The following is a 20953-nucleotide window of genomic DNA, read 5'->3' on the forward strand; positions in this document are numbered from 1 at the left end:
TGGAATAACATATGTACAAAAGTACTCAGTGTGGATTGAGATGAAGTGCATCAATGAGGCTTCCACTGGTTAGGAGGCTTAGCGATATGTTTAATACATGAAGCAGCATGGCTCAGTTGAAAGAGCCCGGGCTTTGGAGTCAGAAGTCATGGGTTCAAATACCGGCTCCACCAATTGTCAGCTGTGTGACTTTGGGCAAGTCACTTCACTTCTCAGTGCCTCAGTTATCTCATCTGTAAAATGGGGATTGAGACTGTGAGCCCCAAGTGGGACAACCTGATCACCTTGGATTCCCCCCCCCAGTGCTTAGAACAGTGCTTTGCACATAGTAAGTGCTTAAAAAATACCATTATTAGTAGTAGTAGTAGTAGTAGTATTTAATCGAAAGGAAGGTGTTGGTGAGTGGAAGTGAAAGGGTATGAAGGATAGGGTCGTGAAGGATAAATGGGAGGTGAGGGAATCTGCAGTCTGAGTAGAACCAACTGTGAGAAGGGTCTTGAGAGCCCATGGGAATCCTGAGACTGAAGGTGGGGGGCTGGGTCCCTTAGATGCCTGAGGAACAGGGAGACTTGGTTGAACTCCTGCTTTGGAATTATGAGTGGATGCTGGGCAGGGAGAATGAGGGTAGAGGTAGTGGCAGTTTACTTGAAATTAAACAGGCATTACTCCACGATTTGGACAATCAACCAGTTGTATTTATTGAGCACTTCCTGAGTGTACAACCTTGTGCTAAGCACTTGGGTGTGTACAGTACAAAAGAGTTGGTATGGTAGAGTTGGTTGGGATGGAAAGAAAATAACAGACGAGGAGGAGGACCTGGGAAGATCTGTTGCCAAACATCCAAGATTCCTGAATCCTTTCTCCTGAAATCCCTTCACTATCCATCTCTTCACTCTCAAAAAAGGTAGGGAGATGGAGACCCTCCCAAGAATCCCTTTGGCTCCTGTGTACCCCCACCCAACCACCCAGGTCTCCATTCTAACACCTCTCTAGGGTCCAGGTACCAGAATCAGTGAAGCAGCAGGATTTATGAGCTGTCTTATTTTGTTAAGAAATCAGAGTTCAAGAGCTCTCTCTGACATAAAAAATACTACCTCAGTTTGCCAGTAAAGAATCAAGGCCTAGTGGATAGTGCACCGGCCTGGGAATCAGAGAGCCTACATCCTAATCCCTGCTCTACCACTTATCTTCAGTGTGACCTTGGGCAAATCACTTACTTCTCTGTGCCTCAGTTACCTTGGTTGTATAATGGGAATGAAGACTGTGAGCCCTACGTGGGAGTACAGTGCGCTGCACACAGTAAGCGCTCAATAAATACGATTGAATGAATGAATGACAAGGACTGTGTCCAGACCGATTGTCTTATAACTACCCCGGCACTTAGTACAGTGCCTGACAGATAGTAAGTGCTTAATGAATGCCATTTCAAAAAGAAAATAATCAAGGGAAAAGCAGAAGAACAGTATTGATGGTGAGAGCAGAGTAAGTCTGGTGCGATTCACTCATGGACAGGGAATGTGCGTGTTTATTATTGTACTGGACTTTCCCAAACTCTTAGTACAGTGCTCTGCACACAGTGAGCTCTCAATAAATACGATTGAATGAATGAATGAGTGTTCAGTAGAACTTTCTGAAAACTCCTTTCTGAAAACTCAGTTTGATTTCGTGCCTTGAAGGCTCAGTGAAGGGATGGAAATGATGGTTTCCAGCCCTGGGCCTGTTTTGGTTCTTGCTGGGGAAAGCTTCCCTCCCTTCCTATACCCAGCATCCCCAACTATCAAGAAAGGTTAGTGGGGGGAGCCCTCTCAGGGCCTTAAAGCCCCTCCAATCCAAGGAACGCCTCACTTAAGATAGGCAGAGGCAGGAGTGGGGCAATAGGTTTGAACTCCAGAGACGCAGGTCACGCACCTCTCATCACCCATCTGACTCACTTTATGGTGATTGGAGCGTCCCTCACTACTACAGTGACTCGGTGACTCCCTTGTGTAAAATGAAAATGAGCTGCTCCCCATTAACCTGGCTGCCGCCACTGAGGTTTGGGAGTGGATGGGGTCTGTTTTGGGGCCGCTTTGAACCCATTGGATGAAAGGAGCTATTGAAGTACAAAGGAGGAATCAGAGCGGTGGAGTTGGTTGCTAAATTAAGACTTCCCCCATAGAGCCCTCTGTCTGTGGGATGTGGCATCTGTAAAAGAGTTTCAGGATGTGTCATCACCGACCAAACATTATCTTCAGAGAAGTGGGCATCAAGCCTGCTATCCCCTGCCCAGGAGTAGTCTCTCCACCCAAACTGACTCCTTCAAGGCTTCCCAATCTATCAATGGTGTTTACTGAGTGCTTACTGTGTGCAGAGCACTGGGCTAGATAGGAGCCCAGAAAGCTGATCCTGGGCTTTCTACAAACTCCTCCTGAAAGCAGACCTGACAGAGACCAACACAGAAGTCCTGAGGTTGACAGCCATGCCTGGCTAGAGACAGGGTGATGGGCCTTGAGACCCTTCACAGCCCTAAAATGTCATGACGAATGCTTCTTCTCAGGCTAGGGGTATCACAGAAGCATGGGAGGTAGAGTGGCAAAGCAGAGGGTGGGAGTTTTTCCAACAGGGTGGTGAATGGATTAACTCACAGACTTCATTCTGAAGACAGACCAGAAGCAGAAAACTGTCTTCCTGAACCTGTTCTCTATCTCTGCACAGAACGTGATGATGGGCAATTCCTAGCATGAGGGATCACTGGGCACCAGAAGCGTGTTGGAATGGGGAACTCCTGGGATGGGTTAGGGATGGGTTAGGGAGGGGAGACCAAGCCATCTGAAACGGCTCTGTGGGTAATTCACTCAGCAGGCATTTTGGTCAAGCAAAAGGGGCAGAGACAGCTTGAGCTTTGACTACTCATTCATTCATGCCGTGAGGTGCTCTGGATCTCTGTGGAGTCTAGGCTGTCTGGCTCCTGCCAACAGAACTCAATCTGCAGGTGCCCCCACAACTTCCACCCTTATAGTGTGAGTACTAGGTTTGGGTTTGGTCACACTACAGCAAATTCTTTCAAATTATTTCTCTGGACCAGCTCGGGGGGCTGGGATTCTCACTTACTCCAAGACCAGTCAGTCTTTCTTGTGTGGCCTTTCCCCATGGACCCATTTCTCATCCCTGATCACTGCTGGCCCCATCTCTGCCCTTCCACCCTCCTGTTCAGGCCCCACAACTTCACTTGATCCAAGCACCCTTCTCCCTATAGCTCCTTGCACAGAATCCACAGAGAACTCTGGACCAAGGGAAGGAGTTAATGGACAGACATCTCAGGAGAACAGCGTGTACTATGCCTCAGAAATGAAGTTTATTGGCCAATAAATAAAGACTCTTGACAGCATCTTGGGACACCCATGAGCAGCCAAGAATAGAAAAGACATGAGCAGAGGTGTCCCAACAGCAACCGTGGGCTGAAAGAGAGGGAGGGGGCAACTAGAGGGAGGCTGCAGTGGGGAAAAGCAGGAAGAAAACTGCATCTACAGAACTGATTCAGGCCCAATATGGGGTGGCCCAGGTGGAGAAAGGAACAACCCGGGCCATGGCTTTCCCATTTTCATCGCACCAGGCCGGGATGAGCTTTAACACCGAGGCGGGGCGCAGGGACCGCAGGCAGAGCGGGAACTGGAGGGACAGGGTTTGCAGGGCGTGCAGGCAGGAGGCAGAGCACAGGGGGTGCAGCTCGCTGGGGTGGCACAGGGATGGCAGGGCAGCCTGTGGGGAAAGACAGGTTAGACTGGGGAGAAGAGTGCATGAGATGGATAAACATGGGTGTTGGGGAAATGAAAAAGGAGAGGCAAAAAGAGGAAAACAAAGGTACAAATAAGAAGGAGGAAAGCAAAGGAAGAAACTAAGAGGCAGAGAGAGAGGGATATTAAAAGAGGCATAGAGAGAGACTCAGAGAGAAGCAAAGAGACATTAAAAGTGGCAGAGAGACACAGAGAGGTATTAAAAGAGGCAGGGAGAGACATTAAAAGAGACAAAGCCGTCAAGAGAGGCAGAAAGACAGAGGCAGACACATCAAGAGAGGTTCAGAGAGACATTAAGAGAGGCAGAGAGAGACATTAAAAGAGGTAGAGAGACATCAGGAGAGGCAGAGAGATGGAAGCAGAGACATCAAGAGTGGCAGAGACATCTTTTAATGCCTCTTTTAAGACAGAGAATGAGGAAGAGAGACAAAGACACTGAGAGAGAAAATGAGAGAGGAGATTGAGATAGAGAATGAGCCAGAGAGAGACATTAAGAGACAGAGAATGTGGCAGAGAAAGAGAGAGATATTACAGAAGAAATTGTTTCAACATTCTAATGCTGTGGGCGTCCCCCTTGGCTTTTCGGCTCTTCCCAAGTAGATGGGAACCAAGGCTACTGGCAGAGTGAATGGAGAAGGAATCTGAAATGGTGACGGATATGCATGTAAAAGAGGCTGTGTCCGGAAAAAGCTCACCAGCTCTGTGGACCTCCTAGAAAGTGTGGGGTTTGGGAAAACTCCACCCAGATGCCACCTGCTTGAGGTCATGGTTGCTGACTCCCAAGGGGAGGGGGTACAGGCTGACGGGCACTGGCAGAATACCTACTTGCAGTCCTCGCTCTCCAGCAGGCCCCGGTAGGTGGAGATCTCGCCCTCCAGTCGGGCCTTGACATCCAGCAGCACCTGGTATTCCTGGTTCTGCCGCTCCAGGTCACAACGGATCTCAGCCAGCTGGTCTTCTGTGTTGCTGATCAGGAACTGCATCTGGGCAAGCTCTGTGCTGTAGCGGGCCTCTGACTCGGCCAGCGAATTCTCCAGGCAGTTTCTCTGGATGGGAGAAGGAATAGAAATAGAAATAATAGAAGGAATAGAAAAAGGGATAGAAAAGCCATTATTAAACCTTCTGGCCTTCCAGAGATTCCCAGAGTCAAATCTTCCCAGCATGTTCCCAGCTTTGGAGCAAGCTGCTTCCCAATTCTAGCCTCTGAAAACAATTGGCTTTAATTTCTAGATCAGCCCTGCATTGGAAAAATACTGTCACTTCATCTCTTCAACATTTGAGCTTTCTTTGGCTCTGGCCTTTCCCCATTCATCATAAGGCAATAACCAGAGAGGAGACTCTGGCTGGCTGGGGACATCAGCCATGTAGCCAGGACAAAATGCCCCAAAGATATGAAACATCACGCACCAACTCATGCTGTGCCTGCAGCTCAATCTCCAGCGCATTAACCGTGCGTCTCAGCTCCAGGATCTCCGACTGGCAGCACTGCAGCTCCTCCGAGCAGGACATCACCTGCATGCTCAGCCCCTCCGACTGGAAGACAGACAGGGCCCAGCCAGCCGGCAGGCGAGTGTCAAGCCAGGGAAGACCTTCTGGGAGCCATGGGGAGTTTCTCCCTGAGTCCACTCACCTGGGCCGTGAACCACTGCTCCACATCGTTGCGGTTGGTCTCCACCATGGCCTCGTACTGGCAGCGCATCTCCCCCAGCACCCGGTTCAGGTCCACGGGTGGGGTGGTGTCCAACTCGATTCGGAGCTTGTCTCCCAGCTGGCACTGCAGGGTGTGCACCTCCTACAGAGATGTGAAAAGATGAGAGAGCCACATTCCTGCAGCAGCAATTGCTGCGGCCACTGCAGCTGCACCTCCCCAGCCCAGCCCAGCCAGAGAAAGGATGCAACGGAAGTTTCTAAATGACGCTGGACTTGGAGAGAGCAGCATTCTCTCTTTGAGGACAAGGAAGTTCCACCCAAAAGCAGCAGCTGCACATCCAAAATCTCCTGATAGGACACCATGAGCCACATTATTCCTGGAGATAGACCTCCAGCCCAGGCTGCTGCCTCCAGCAGGAACCCCAAAATATTTAGAAGAACTGTGTACCAGTTGCCATACTGGGCACTTACCCTCTAAATTAGGAATGACCCATACAAACACCCCCAACTCTCCCCTTTCCATATCTGACTCTTCCCCAAATGACCCAACGTGGACCATTCAACACCCTAACCTCTCCCCTCTCCAGATCTGACTTACACCACAGTAATCCAGCCCAGATCATCCAACATTCCTGACTCTTCCCTCTTTATCACTGGCTCCCTCCCACAATGACCCAGAATGAACCACTCATCTACAGACCTATCCAAACCCCTTGGAATTTGCTGATACCATACCTGAGTGCCCCTAAAGCAAACACCCAGCTCTCCATTAGCCTTTTAAATCAATATAGCATAGCACCAGTCATGGGAGCTGCCCAATGGAAACTCATCAAGGAGACTAGTCACTGTCCCAGAAAGGCATCAGATTTTCTAACTCTTCTGGTTTCTACATTCTGTGCCTCAGGGCACAGACAGCCACTATTTCCAAGGTCTGAGTCCTAGTTAGACTTTGAAGAAGGTTCCCACCTGTTCATGGTTCTTCTTGAGGCAGAGCAGCTCTTCCTTCAGTGACTCCACCTGGGCCTCCTGATCACTTCTGACCAATGTCAAGTCATCCAGGATGCGGCGGAGGCCCCCTATGTCGGCTTCCACTAGCTGGCGAAGGGACAGCTCCGTCTCGTACCTTGCAGGCAGAGGAGATGGCTGATGAGTTAACAAGGCAGAATCTTCAAAGAGCCCCTGACGTCCCGGAGGGCCTAGCTCTCATTTCCTTTCTGCTTTGGGGTTTCCTCATCCTCCTGCTTTGTCTGCAAAGCCTACTGGTTTGTATGATGTGATGGGAACATGCTGAATGTTTTAGTTATTCCCTGACCTCAAGAGGAAGCCCAAGTCTCATTGACTCCATTGGCTCCCAGTGCAGAGATTGGACTCTGTGAGTCAGAGACCAAACTGGCCCCATTCTGTTTCCAAGTAATGCCCCACCTCCTAGACAGTTGAGAGTACCTGGCTTCCTGGCCACCTAGCATGTGGGCCCTGTTCCAACCCATGTGTAAGCCCGGGCACTGGCATCCCCTACTTCCCACTAGGCATTGAAGGGGCATTAGCAATATCAACAGACAGCCCTGGCAAGTCTCCCCAGCAGCTTCTAGAAAAAGCCACCATTATGACAGGAGCCTACTCATCCCTTCCCTCCTTGGGGATCACAGGTTTCTGCTTCCTGAAATGGGAACACTGGCAAGACATTCTGAGGGCAGAGGGAAGGAATCGAGGCAGAGGGAATCACTTTTCTTCCCCCTTCCCCCTCCCGCACCGACCGCTTGCCCGTCTCCTACTTGGTGCGGAAGTCGTCTGCAGCCAGCTTGGCGTTGTCGATCTGCACCACCAGTCGTGCATTCTCAGACTTGGTGCACAGGATCTGGGGAAGTGGAGGTCACACGTGAGATGGTTCTGAATGTCGGGCACAAAACCCATGCTGCAGCTAAATGAAAATGGCCTTCAATTTCTCCCCCGATTTGGACACCCGATCTGGCCTTTCAGCCAAAATGTCCACAAGTCACCTCTCTACACAGGACTGGAGACCAGCTAGTGGAGCAGTCCTTCAGGTAGATGCCTCAAATGAGGCCTGTTGTTTTCCAGGGATGGTAGGATGGGTAGATCAGTGTAGAAACTGGGCTGCCAAATGACTCCAGTAGATGTCAATAAGCAATACTTGCTCCTTAGGGAAGAAGCTCTCATTCCTTGTCCTAAGTCACTTCACTTGACATCCAATTCCTCCTCTTACTAGTTCCTCTGCATTGGTGTGCAGTAGGCTCTGGCTCAGACGTGACCCCAGTTAACCATCCCAAGAGACTCTTGCCCCGATTGCCTGAAAACACCCTCACCAGTACCCCCTAACCCATCCCTGTTCTTACTTGACCTTGCCTGCCTCCAAGTTCCTGCAGTTTTCAGAAAACAGTTGGAAATCATGCTCCCTGTAGGAGAGTCACTTCCAAAGTGCCCCAAGAGGGCAGAAATCCCCAGTCTAACCCTTTGGGCTTCTTGTCTCTTCAATACCCCAAGCAGAAGCAGCTTCCCAGCTTCTTTCTCCCAGGCTGACTGCCCTAAGCCTTCATCCCAAGAGCACCCCAGAGTGTTACCTTCTGCTGCAGCCCTTCAATGGTCCGGAATTGGCACTGATAGTCCGGGCAAAGAAAGGGGACTTGGCATTTGGTCCACTCGTGGATCTTGGTCTCCAGCTCAGCATTCTCCTGCTCCAGATGGCGAACTTTCTCCAGGTAGTTGGCCAGGCGGTCGTTCAGAAACTGCATGGTCTCCTTCTCGTGGCCGTTCAGGATGCCCTCGCCATAATTCCCACAGTTCCCAATGTTGGCAGGGATGTTGCAGGAGCCAGGCAAGGGGCAGGCGGCCCGGCAGCTGGCAGGCACACAGAGACTGGGCCGACCCAGCGGGGTCACGCCAACGCGGGGGCGGTTAATGTTGGCCAGGGCAGCGGTCAGGCACATGGAAGCAGCCCTGGCCTCTGAAAACCTGCCACTCCTGAGGGAGCTGGTGGTTCCAATGGTAGATCTGCAGCAGGAGGGGGCCATGGTGGGATGAGGAAGAATTACTGGTGGGGTGACAGCTGCCTTCTCTCAGGTCTGACTGATTCCATCTCCCCTAGACCCTTATATACACCTCCCCAGTGGGTGTGGGAGCAAGAAACTGGGTCTTTCCTCGTGAATATTTATGTCAATTGTTAGACAATCACCATATTAGTCAGTGATTTAGTTTCCTATAAAGGGTTAATTACTTCATAAAAGGTTTTGGTCCACAAAGATCTCCTTCCTCCAGCTGCAGCCTCCTTGAAACCAGCCCAGAATGGGTCTTCTTCAAAGACTTCCAGTGGGCGGCCCCAACCCTATGCATTGGCGGGCGTCATGGGGCCGCGTCTCTGGAATGGGCCCAGAAGCGCTTCCTCCGCTAATTGACCTCAGGTGGAGAAAGAGGGAGCAGGGAGTTTTTCACTGGACCTAGAATCTGTTCCTCCTCCTTCCCCCCACCCTCCGGTATTTGTCATTTGGCCACTAGGCTCTGGAAATCCTGGATGTTTGAAGGGTTGTCTGGGTTGGGATCAGGGCTTTTGGAAGAAGAGAGAAAGAGAGAGATCTTGATAAGCTATGAGGGACCCAGAGAAAAGGACTGAAAAAGAGAAGCCAGAATTGGGTTGCCAGTCAAGCCCTTCATGGGGTCAGAGGGTTAGGGCTTGGCTGAAACCCATCTGGTGCCAGGCCAGGCTTGAATTGAATGGGATTGGGTGTCCCCAAATGGACAGGACAGACATTCTATGTGGGGGACTCTGCCCCTCTACCCAAAAAGCCTAAAATAGCCTAAAGCTCTTGCCTTCAATTGGTGGCAGAGTGGTCCTATGGGCCCCTGGATATGACGACAGTGCCAAGAAGCCCAGCAGCACAAGAGCCACTGTTGCTGTCACCACTATGACCATATCAGCTATCCCAGTCTACCTCAGGACTGTGTACGTTGGGAGAATCCAGCACAGTCGCAACTATGTTTTTTTGACTGCACCAGAAGCTCCCCTTCACGCATGACGCTGGGAAAGAGCATAACAGCATCAGTGGAGGTCAGGGCCACTGGTCCAGGGCCAGGCCCATCTTGCTGCCATGACCCCTATCAGAAGGAATCACGACACAGCAGTAGAGGTAGCCCCAGAACCTTGGTCTGGATTGGGCCATCATAGCCACTGCCACTTGTTGCTCTCTGAGGACTGAACGCCTTCTGGATTTGGTGTAGGCAAGCTGATAGTGGTTTCCTGGCGGCAGCAGCACCTCCTGGCCTCTCTTCCACTCCTTTATTCCCCTCTCCTCCTCCTTTCCTCTTACCTCCCCATTATACTCTTCCTTTTTCTCTCTTCTTTTCCCACCTCCTCTCTCCTCTTCTTTGCCCCCATCACCCTGCCCACTCTGTCCTCACTCTCACCCTATCTCCGGGGGTCAGAATGACTTGGTCTCCATTCTGGTACCCCCAGCTAGAGCCAGAGGGATTGCCACACACACACCCAATCCCGTGACAGGTGGGTCTCTCTTGTGCATGAGGTGTGACGTCAAATGTGCAAACCACCTTGCCTATGAAGTAGCCACCCTCAGGAAGTAAGACCTGGCCCTTCTTTGGCCTTTCTTGGACAAGGACCAGTTTTGGAAACCTCAGTCTAGAGCTCAACTCTGACCAAGCCGGACATTAGATTGCAAGCCATTAAAGGGCAGGAATTGCTTCTTTTACTTCTATTGTAGTCCCCCAAGTACCTTGTTCAGCCTATAGAACAAACACCTATCACTATTCAGTGTTCTGCATACAGCAGGCACCTAATATAGTTCTCTGCACACAGTAGGCACCCAGTACAGCATGCTGCCCCCAGTGAACAGTATACACTGTTGGTAATAACAATGATGATTATAGATCAGAACCAGAACAGTCTGGACTGGGTAGGGCCAAGGGTTTGCAACACAGGCTGGCTGCAACCCCTTAGGAATTCTTGTCCTAAGGGAAGTGCTGGGGGCCGAAATTGCAAGATTCCCTCAAGATGGTTTCAGGGACAGAGGGCAGGAAACAAGGGAAGACTGGGGGTCTAGACAGGACTTGGGATTTGAGTTGAACAGGAAGCAGTGAAAGGGACTGAAACAGATTGAATCCAATAGGAGAAGGTTTGGGGATCGAAGACAGTACCCAATTCCTGGAGCTGTTCCCCAGTCTTCACCCCAACCCTCACCCCTGGGGTCACTGCAGGGCAGCAGTGACTAATCATGATGTCTGCTCCCAAGAAAGGCCTCCCTCTTTGCCAGGCCAATTTACCTTTTGTCATGCCGCACCTGCCTCTCACAGTGAGGAAGACTCTGCCCTCACCGTGCTTACCCAGGGTACACTGCTCCAAGCTTTTGATCTCTCTAGACGTTGTTTCATCTCTTTGAAATACATCTGTTTTGGAGGTCCAGAGCTTGGCTGACTTCAGGACCAAATTTGAATTTCCTTAATCTTCAAACAGCTCAGAGCATTCAAGGATTTATTGTCTTCTCCAGGGTCATGACCAGCAAATGGCCTCTCAGTCAGGCTCCCAGTAAACCACCAGAAGGGTAGTTAGAGCAGCTTTTTCAGGTACTCAACCAGGGAAGGTTCAGGCCCTATCTGGGTGGGGGTCTTCCTTTTGTTTGAGCTATTCGCTGCCTTCTTGGGGTGGATAGTGGGATCCATTAGCCAAGTTTAGGATCTAAGATGTGTTCAAAATGGCCACCAGTAATGGTGGGATCACCTAACCACAGTCCTTTGGCAACCCCTGCTTCCCAGTTCTCTGTATAGCCATCTCCACGGGGAGAGGCCAGTTCAGGTGGTGCCTCCCCCAGTTAATCAATAGTATTTATTGAGTTCTTACCATATGCAGAGCACTGTACTAAACATTTTGGGAGAGCACAATAATAACAGAATTTATAGACATATTCCCTGCCCACAGGGAGCTTATAGTCTAGGCAGGGAGACAGGCATCAGAATGAATTAAGAATGTTTACAGAAGTGCTCTGGGGATGAGGATAGGGTGAATAAAGGGTACAAATCCAAATGCAGAGTCAATCCAGAAGGGAGAGAGAGAGAGAAGGGGAAAGGGGGCTTATTAGAGGAAGGCCTCTTGGAAGAGATATAATTTTGATAAAGCTTTGAACATGAGGAGAGGGATCATCTGTCAGATATGAAGGGAGGTGGAGTTCCAGGTCTGAGAGAGGATATGGGCAATACCATTACCAGCTCCCTAACATCAGAGTAGAAGGTATTTGGCACTTAAAAGAGCCTGGAATGGACTTTGGGGAGAGGGCAAACCTGGTACGTCTGTTCAGAGGTAAATTTACGGCCAGGGGCTGTCCGTGATTTCTCAGGAGACATCATCATCATCAGTGGTATTTACTGAGTGCTTATTGTATGCAGAGCACTGTACTAAGTGCTTGGGAGTACAATACAATGGAGTACAATACAACAACAGGGAACTCTGGGCACAGGGAGTCCAGGGATAACAGGTCCCAGCAAACTTGGTATTACTGAGGTTAAATGGCAGAACAGCTATAATAGCAAATGCTTCCTCCACCATCTGGCCCACCTTATTCCCCAAAATGGATCTAAGGAGGATCAGACTGCCCTGGGGCCAGGTCTCCAGTGCCAGCTCCAGGAAAGGCTGAGGTACTGGGAGAAGGCAAGGGAACCAGGGCCCGGGGCCTCCACTTTTCCAACCCCAACCCTAGGCAAGCAATTTGCAGCACAAGGAGGAAGGATTCTTTTCCTGGGTGTACTGGAGAGACCCCCAAGTTGTGACAGCCCTCATCCACTTCTCTAAGACAGCTTCCTTCGGCCACTGGCACTGTGAACTCCCACCCAGAGAACTTCATCAGGCGAGGACTCATGAGTCCAGTAGCACAGATTCACTCTTGGATCTGGTCCCAACTCCTGGGCACTGGGTGGGGGCTGCTAAGGGAGGAACCCAGGAGAACTGGCTTCATGCCATGAACCCCAGATTTGACTCTTCCCATTTGGGTCTTCATGGCCCAGGCACTGGGAACAACAATAAAAATAGAGATGCTGGGCAAAAGGGAGTATTGGCTTTATGCCACAAACCCCAGTGTTGAGTCTTCCCATTTGGGTCTTCATGGTCCAGGCACCAGGAACATTAAAGATGGGGGGACTGGCTTCATGCCACAAACCCCAGTTTTGAGTCTTCCCAGTTGGGTCTTCATGGCCCAGGCACTGGGGGCAACAATAAAGATAAGGGTGCCAGCAAAAGGGGGGAATGGCTTCATGCCATGAACCCCAGATTTGAGTCTTGCCATTTGGGTCTTTATGGCCTGGTCACCATGGATAATAGGCCCATTGTTGGGTAGGAACCATCTCTATATGTTGCCGATTTGTACTTCCCAAGCACTTAGTACAGTGCTCTGCACGCAGTAAGCGCTCAATAAATACGATTGAATGAATGAATGAGAGACTGAGCCAGTTCAACGCTGGCAGTGGCCTTAGGGTGTGATGATGATGATGATGATGATGATGATGATGGCATTTGTTACGTGCTTACTATGTGCCAGGCACTGTGCTAATCGCTGGGGTAGATGCAAGCTTATCAGGTCGGACACAGCCCCTGTCCCACATAGGGCTCACAGTCTTAATCCCCATTTTTCAGATGAGGGAACCGAAGCACCAAGAAATTAAGTGACTTACCCAAGGTCACACAGCAGACAAGTGGCAGAGCTGGGATTAGAACCCATGACTTCTGACTCTCAGGCCCGTGTTCTATTCACTAGGCCTTGCCGCTTCTCTTTCATGTACCTAATGGCTAATCAAAATTGACTTGATTCTAAACAAAAGGATCTTGGACAGGGAATGTGTTTACCAACTCTGTTGTGTTGTACTTTTACAAGAGGCTTAGTACAGTGCTCTGCATACAGTAAGCACTCAATAAATACCACTGATGATGAAGACCAATGTTCCACCCCAGAGGCCTTCCAGGAAAACACACATGGAACCAAATTGGATGGTTTAGTATTCATCTGCTTGGGGTCAGGGGCTTGAACCAAAAGACCTCTTAAGTTTCCCTCCAGTTCTAGATGTCAAGGATTCTAAGACTGTCAGCATAAGGGCCTCCCTCATCTGCCGAGTGAATAGTGAGAGTCTGGAGAAGTCAGTGAGATGGGGCAAGGAGAAAGATCAAAAATCCCCTTTTATTTTTCCTGCCCCTCTGGTTCCCATGCAGCGGGACAGAGCCAGATTATTTAAATGGCCCGACACAGCTGGGGAAGGTTTTAGAAGTCCAGTGGTTCCACCTCTTTACCCACCCATCTTTATTGCTTCTCTCCATCTTCAATGCTCCATTCCTCATCCTCTGTGCTTTCCCTTGTCCTGAGTGTTCCCCTTTCTCCCCACCTCACCCCTCAATCTTCAGTGCTCTACCTCATCTTCAGTGCTCTACCCTGTCTTGAGTGTTTCATTCTCTCTCCCACTCACCCCTCAACCCTCAGTGCTCTAACGCATTTTCTGTGTTCTATCTTCTCTCCCCCACTCAACCCCCAATCCTCAGCACTCTACTTCATCTCAGTGCTTAATCCTGTCCTGAGTGCTCCCCTCTCTCCCACCTTACTCCCTCAATCCTCAGTGTTCTACCTCATCTTCAGCACTCGATCCTGCTCTGAGGGTTTCTCTGTCCATGCTCTACCCCTATTCTCAGTCCTCTACCCCATCCTCAGTGTACTCCCCCCTCTCTCCCTTCTGCCTCAGTACGCAATGTTTCCCTTCCAGTGAAGGGAAAAGCCATCATTTCCTTTGCAAACTAGGCTGCATCTTGAGAGCATATCTTCATGCCTTGGGCGGGTTCTCCTCTCAGAGTCCAGGAGGTGGCCTTAAACTGTCTCCTCCTGGCTTCATTTCCTAGAAACAGTCATTAGGAACTGAAGGACATGTCGGGTCCATCTCAGAGCTGGGCAGGGTTGGCGTGGTCAGGAAGAGCATCTGCTGTTGCTGTGGAATCAGGCTCTTGGGAGGGAAAGGTCCAACCTTGCAGGTGAAGGAGCTACATGAACTAAAAGGAAGTTCCGAGGAGCTGCTTGAGGTAGGAGAAGCGGAAACTACAAGTTGTACTTCTGAGCACTGAGGCCTACCTCTCTGCTTCAGACCAGGGCTCTCTGCCAGGCCTAAACCCTGGCAACCAGTATTCCATGATTGGATCCCAGAACTCCTTGCGCTGAACCAAGCTTCAGGCTCTAGGTGAGTCCTAGGACAGGAGAAGACAGTCTAGGAGGCCTTGACAGTGGGAAGGGCAAAATAGGAAAGGAGCAGAAAGGCTCCCGGTTGGATTTGGGCAGAAAAAGTCTCAAACCCCACTTAGCCCGGAGAACAAGAGGTAAAATTCTGCTGAAAACACCTGCTACATCAGGTTTGTTTTGCTCAAAGGGCTCTGAGGCAGGTAAGTGGTGCCAGGGAGAGGGTGTCCCGCAGGGGCCCACCCAGGACAGAACCTCTGAACATCTGCACCTAGCTGTGTTTCATAATACTGGGAAGAGGCAGATCAGGCAGTGTGGGGCAGGGCCAGGCCTGTGGCTGTCTGCACAAGGAGACTCCCAGTGGGGGTAGACTCCCAGTGGGGGTTGTCAGTTGAGCACCTAGTCAGTCAATTGTATTTATTGAGCACTTACTGGGTGCAGAATGTTGTACTGAGCACTCAGGTGAGTACAATATACTGATATAACAAACACATTCCCTGCCCAGTCCCCTTGTTCCCCAGAAGAACAGTTTCTTCTGCCAAGTCAGACGCCCTTAGGCCTGGAAGACTATCCCAGATCCCTTTGGTGCCAAGAGACAGCCTTCTGCTTAGAACAGTGCTTTGCACATAGTAAGCACTTAACAAATACCACCGCTATTATTATTATTCCTCTTTGAGCCCAACAAATATCTGGTAAAGCAGGTTGGCCCTGGGATTGTGGGGGTGGGACATTCTCATAACAGCCTAAGCAATGCTGAACTGGGTCAAACTAGGGTCTGCCCAGAGTGGATTCTGGCACCCAAGGGAGTTTGGAGGGAGGAGTGACGACGGGAAAAGGAATAGAGGAGATAGGGCCTTTACCATCTCCAACTGTTCCCCACCCACCAAGGGCCAATCTTCCATATCTCTAATTCCAGATGTTGTCCCCTGTCCCTCCCCACCATCTTTTCCCCAGAGCTGGGTGAAGAAGTGTCTCCTTTTGCTCATTTGGAACCTACACCCCTTGAGCTTGGTTCCCTCTACCTGGTGCTTTGGGATTTGGTGAACAAATCTATGTTCTCCCTGTCCACACCCTTCGTGGTTTTTTAGGCTCGTCGTTGTGTATCATCCCCGAGATCTTAAACCAAGACCCTGGAGGCAGTTGGAGGAATGATGCAGCCGCAGGATGCTCAGAGTCTATTAGGTGGGGCTCAGTATTACCAGCAACTTGACAGACTGGGTGGCCCAGCTCCCAGACAAGTGAATTGGGAGTCAGACACTCCTGAATGTCTCTGCACCATTCCCTGTGTGTTCCCTTTTAGATCCTATCAGACCTAGACTGGACCCAGCTGCCAACAACCTGGGTTTGGCAGTGGACAGGTTAGGGTTGACTGAGGAATTCCTGATCCCACAGGCTCTCTGAGACACCCCAAGGCCACAGCATAGCTGAGAAGCAGCGTCATCTAGTAGATAGACCACGGGCCTGGTTGTCAGAAGAACCTGGGTTCTAATCCCCACTCTGCCACTTGTCTACTCTGTGCCCTTGGACACTTCACATAGTAAGCGCTTAACAAATACCATCATTATTAGTATTAGAGAAGCAGCATGGCATAGTGGAAAGAGCCTGGGCTTGGGAGCCAGAGGTCGAGGGTTCTAATCCCGGGTCTGCCACTGATCAGCTATGTGAATTTGGGCAAATCACTTGACTTCTCTGTGCCTCATTTCCCTCATCTGTAAAATGGGGATGAAGACTGCTAGCCCCACGTGGGACAACCTCATTACCTTGTATCTACTCTAACACTTAGAACGTTGCTCGGCACATAGTAAGCGCTTAACAACTGCCATCATCATTATTATTAATCACTTCTCTGTGCCTCAGTTCTCTTATCTGTAAAATGGGGAGTAAGACTGTGAGCCCTATAGGGGACAGGGACTTTGTCCAACCTAATAAGCTTGTATCTACCCCAGCCATTAGTACAGTGCCTGGAACATAGTAAGTGCTTAACAAATGCCATAAGAACAAAAACAAAAATAATTAAACACCAGGGCCACAGGAGACCCCTGAATGAGGCCGAGGCAGGGTTTGATCTGCTCTGGCTCTGCTGGGACAAGGCCAGTGACCATGAGCCTGGTGACCTGGGTCACTTGACGCCAGCAGACCAAGGCTCCGAGGCTCCTTCCCCATTGGCGGCCCCTATCCCATAGGCTAGGCTCTCACCCCTGCACCCTTTCAGAAGGGGGCCTTGTTGAAGCTGGGCTTGAGAGCTGACTAGGGTGGAGCTGGGTAGAAGATGGAGTCCGCTAGATTAGACACTCTCAAAACTTCCAATCTTCTCTCAGATCAAATGCCAGAAGAAATCTGGAGTGTGGAGCCACTACAGAGACAGCTCGGGCGTACCGTGCAGGGGCTGGAAGAGGGGAAGGGAAATCTCCTACAGTGGCTGGAACATCTTCTTCTCAGGTTCCCTACAGCTCCTCTGCCAGCCCAAACCCTCCCAACAGTCATAGTGAAATCCACAAAAGCGCACAAACAGGTTCACTGTGCTGCAGAAATTGAGTTTATTTGCCAGTTAATGAAGAAGTTTTAAGCATCTCAAAAGGAAACTGAAGCAGCAGAGTGGCTGAAAAGCCCACAAGAGACTCCTTGGGAGCGGAAGCGAACGCTGAAATGGTAAGAAGGTGCACAATCTCAGAGAAATAAGGCAGTGGGGAAGGCTGGAAGCACCCTGCAAAGCATCTGCTTTCTCTTCTCGCAGGCCATCGTGGTCTAGGCGTTGAAGCCTCGGAAGAGCTGGGCTGTTCCTGTCAGACATTCGGCACTGGCCAAGGAGGCCAGGGCCTCCAAATGCCTTCTGCACAGCCTGGATCTTAAAACCGGACAGATGTACTGCCTCCACAGGCTGGGCGGGGGACACAGGGCGGGCGGGGGGCTCCTGCCGGGCGGGGGCCACAAGGTGTGCCCGGTGGAGGGGCACAGGAGGCAGGAGTGGAACACGGATTGCAGGGGAGTCTGGAAGAGAAAGACCATTGGATGTGAACAAGAGGCCCTGCAGGCATCTGGACATGGAACGGGGATGAAAAGAACTATGTTGGACTTGGCTTAGAAGAGGATAACAAAGACCAGACCAGAACATGCCACCAAACTGCTGGTGACAAGATAGCCCTCCACTGAAGCAGCATGGCCTAGTGGATAGAGCATGGGCCTGGGACTCAGAAGGTCATGGGTTTTAATCCCGCTCCTCCACTTGTCTGATGTGTGATCTTGAGCATGTCACTTCACTTCTCTGTGCCTCAGTTACCTCATCTGTAAAATGGGGATTTAGACCGTGAGCCCCATGTGGGACCGGGACTGTGCCCAACCTGATTTGTTTGTATCCACCCCAGCAGTTAGTACACTGCTTGGAACACTGTAAGTGCTTAACAAATACTACAACTGTTTCCAAAGCCAGCTCCTCCCCACCGGAGCCCAAGTGAAGGATCAGCTATGAAGAAGGGACTATCACTGGAGAGAGGGGGGCTGTTAAACCCATCGCCATTGGGCCAGGAGAGAAGCTTCCTCAAGAATTGAATGTTTCCTCCTTGAATCTCCTTCTATTTCAAGTCCCCTGAGGGCAGAAAGACATCCACATCCAAGCATCTAAGTTATCAAAGAGAAACTTGACTTGGTTAGGGAAGAGGTTGGCTTTGGAGCTGCTCTCTTGCTATCTGTTCCAGGGTGGTTCCCATGCTAAGGGCTATGGCTAGTGACTAGAAAGTCCAAAGAAATGGCTTTGCCTGAGCTCTCCAGCACCATACTCACTTGCAGTCCTCGCTCTCCAGCAGATTGCGGTAGGTGGCAATCTCCCCCTCCAGCCGGGCCTTGACATCCAGCAACACCTGGTACTCCTGGTTCTGTCGTTCCAGGTCACAGCGGATCTCAGCCAGCTGGTCTTCCGTGTTGCTGATCAGGAACTGCATCTGGGCCAGCTCTGTACTGTAGCGGGTCTCTGACTCCTCCAGCGAGTTCTCCAGGCAGTCTCTCTGGAAGGTACAGTGGGTGAATAAATACCCGGGGCTCAGGACCCCAGGGACTCAAGACTCCCACAGTTCTTCAGCTGAACCTCCTGGGCAACACAAATGCCAAAGGACAGTTTACGTCCATTCCTGAGGCTTGGGTGTCCCTCTCCAATGCAGCTGAGCTGATCAGAAATCCTGAGACTAACTCCTGGAGGAATCCATACAAGTCTCTGGTTGTGTGGATGGACTACCAACATGTATATGGTCACAGAAGACCAAACTCTGAGTACGGTGCCCCACATTGATTGGGCATGCAATACGTGTGACTACTGTCTGCTACTCTGACCTACCATCTTGTGCTGCGCCTGACGCTCGATCTCCAGTGCGTTGACGGTGCATTTCAGCTCCAGGATCTCCGACTGGCAGCACTGCAGCTCCTCCGAGCAGGACATCACCTGCATGCTCAGCCCCTCGGACTGGAAGACAGACAGGGCCCGACCGGGTGGCAGGGAGGTGTCAGGGCAGGGAAGACCCTCTGGGAGGCACGGGGAATTTCTTACTGAACCCACTCACCTGGGCCGTGAACCACTGCTCCACGTCGTTGCGGTTGGTCTCTACCATGGCCTCATACTGGCAGCGCATCTCCCCCAGCACCCGGTTCAGGTCCACGGGTGGTGCGGTGTCCAGCTCGATTCGGAGCTTGTCTCCCAGCTGGCACTGCAGGGTGTGCACCTCCTGCAGAGATGTGGAAAGGTGAGAGAGGCACTTTCCCACAGCCGCAACCAAAGCAGCCACTGCAGCCACATGTCCTGCCTCTCCTGCCCAGGCCAGCCAGAGAAAGGATGCAATGGGAGGTCCCGCAAGTCACCAACGCATCTCTGAAGGAGGCAGGAAGCACCCCATTCAGAAGATGGGGGGAACGGTCGGTCATAAGGCTACCCTGGTCCGGATCTCTCCCATCCTGCCCAAATCTCCCCACCATGATCCATCCAGCAGCCCCGGGTTCCGGTGTGGACAGACCTGCTCGTGGTTGGTCTTGAGGGAAAGCTGCTCCTCCTTCAGGGACTCGAGCTGAGCTTCCAGGTCACACTTGGCCAGCGTGGTCCCATCCAAGATCCTGTGCAACCCGTTCATATCGGCCTCCACAAGCTTGCGCAGGGCCAGCTCGCTCTCGTGCCTGAAATGCAGGGTGGGCAGTGAGGAGACAGGACAACAGGGGCCCCAGGAAACCTGTGCAGAAACGGGGCTCACTCCACTCCCAGGAAGCACAGCCCACAGAAGTGATCTATGCCCTCAGCTGCTCCCCGATGGGTATCAAGGCCATCTCCAGGGACAGGCAGGTGGGCAACTCACTTTGTTCTGAAATCATCAGCCGCCAGCTTGGCATTGTCGACCTGAACAATCAGCCTGGCAGTCTCAGCCTTGTTGCAAAGGATCTGGGGAGACACAGCGAGAAATTCGGTTGCCCAGATGATATTTTCCCTCCACAGTTTCTCTGGTTTCTAAACCTCCCTTGCCACCATGCCTGCCTAGCTCCTCTCTGAGCTCTCAAGCCAGACTCTGCCCACACAGCCCACAACCCAACTCCACCTTCTGCTGCAGATCCTCGACAATCCGGAAGTAGGACTGGTAGTTGGGGCACACAAAGGAGGCTTGGCATTTGCTCCACTCTTGGATCTTGGCCTCCATCTCGGCATTCTCCCGCTCCAGCTGGCGAACTTTCTCCAGGTAGTTGGCCAGACGGTCGTTCAGGAACTGCATGGTCTCCTTCTCGTGGCCATTCAGGATGCCCTCGCCATAATTCCCGCAGTTTCCGATGTTGGCGGGGATGTTGCAGGAGCCAGGCAAGGGGCAGGCAGCCCGGCAGCTGGCCGGCACACAGAGACTGGGCCGACCCAGTGGGGTCACGCCAACGCGGGAGCGGTTGACGTTGGCCAACGCGGCAGTCAAGCACATGGAGGCAGCCTTGACTCTAGCCCCAGGTCGGCCCCCGACATCGATAGAGGAGATGTTGATGCCTCCAGGGAGCCTGCCACTGCCCTTCAGAGAGCTCAAGGAGCCGGAGGTGCGGATACCACTGGAAGTCATGATCACGGGAGATGGAGATGGAGAGAGTTTCAGTTTAGCTGGGAAGGCCAGGCCACCGAAGTCTGAAATCTCCCCTTCTTCGGCCGCCTTTTATACCCAGGCCAGATGGGCGTGCTCTCCCTTGAATGACCTCTTTTCCCCTCCAGCTTCGGACCATGGCTGGACCATCAACCCATTAGTCAGGTTTGGAGTTCAGATTCAGAGTTCACTCACCTCATGAAAGAGATTTTTAATCACTGCAGGCTCCACGCTCCTT

At 51.4% G+C, this 20953-nt stretch overlaps 2 protein-coding genes across 2 annotated transcripts; both read right to left on the minus strand.

Annotated features, from left to right (window-relative positions):
* Positions 1-3364: 3364 nt before the first annotated feature.
* LOC119934174 (keratin, type I cuticular Ha4-like) lies at positions 3365-8449 on the minus strand. The gene is made up of 7 exons (XM_038753589.1): positions 8000-8449; positions 7196-7278; positions 6390-6546; positions 5404-5565; positions 5181-5306; positions 4599-4819; positions 3365-3738 (listed from the first exon to the last, which is right to left on the minus strand). The coding sequence occupies exons 1-7, from the start codon at positions 8447-8449 to the stop codon at positions 3606-3608; spliced, it is 1332 nt and encodes a 443-aa protein (XP_038609517.1). The 3' UTR covers positions 3365-3605.
* An 8931-nt stretch (positions 8450-17380) lies between these two features.
* On the minus strand, positions 17381-20697 carry LOC119934696 (keratin, type I cuticular Ha7-like). Its single transcript, XM_038754251.1, has 8 exons — positions 20200-20697; positions 19963-20045; positions 19630-19786; positions 19183-19344; positions 18960-19085; positions 18413-18633; positions 17502-17623; positions 17381-17415 (listed from the first exon to the last, which is right to left on the minus strand). The coding sequence occupies exons 1-8, from the start codon at positions 20695-20697 to the stop codon at positions 17381-17383; spliced, it is 1404 nt and encodes a 467-aa protein (XP_038610179.1).
* Between the last annotated feature and the right edge of the window lie 256 nt (positions 20698-20953).

Source organism: Tachyglossus aculeatus, chromosome 11 (assembly GCF_015852505.1).
Source record: "Tachyglossus aculeatus isolate mTacAcu1 chromosome 11, mTacAcu1.pri, whole genome shotgun sequence".
NCBI lineage: Eukaryota > Metazoa > Chordata > Mammalia > Monotremata > Tachyglossidae > Tachyglossus > Tachyglossus aculeatus.

Excerpts from the sequence above, each read along its gene's own strand:
- LOC119934696 (XM_038754251.1), bottom strand. The coding sequence starts at position 20,697 with ATGACTTCCAGTGGTATCCGCACCTCCGGCTCCTTGAGCTCTCTGAAG. Across the intron at positions 19,345-19,629 it reads TCAAGACCAACCACGAGCAG|GAGGTGCACACCCTGCAGTG; the intron begins GTCTGTCCACAC and ends ACATCTCTGCAG. Across the intron at positions 17,624-18,412 it reads CTGGAGAGCGAGGACTGCAA|ACTCCCCTGCAATCCGTGTT; the intron begins GTGAGTATGGTG and ends TTTCTCTTCCAG.
- LOC119934174 (XM_038753589.1), bottom strand. The coding sequence starts at position 8,449 with ATGGCCCCCTCCTGCTGCAGATCTACCATTGGAACCACCAGCTCCCTC. Across the intron at positions 6,547-7,195 it reads GCAGACGACTTCCGCACCAA|GTACGAGACGGAGCTGTCCC; the intron begins GTAGGAGACGGG and ends TCTGCCTGCAAG. Across the intron at positions 4,820-5,180 it reads TGCAGGCACAGCATGAGTTG|AGAAACTGCCTGGAGAATTC; the intron begins GTGCGTGATGTT and ends TCTCCCATCCAG.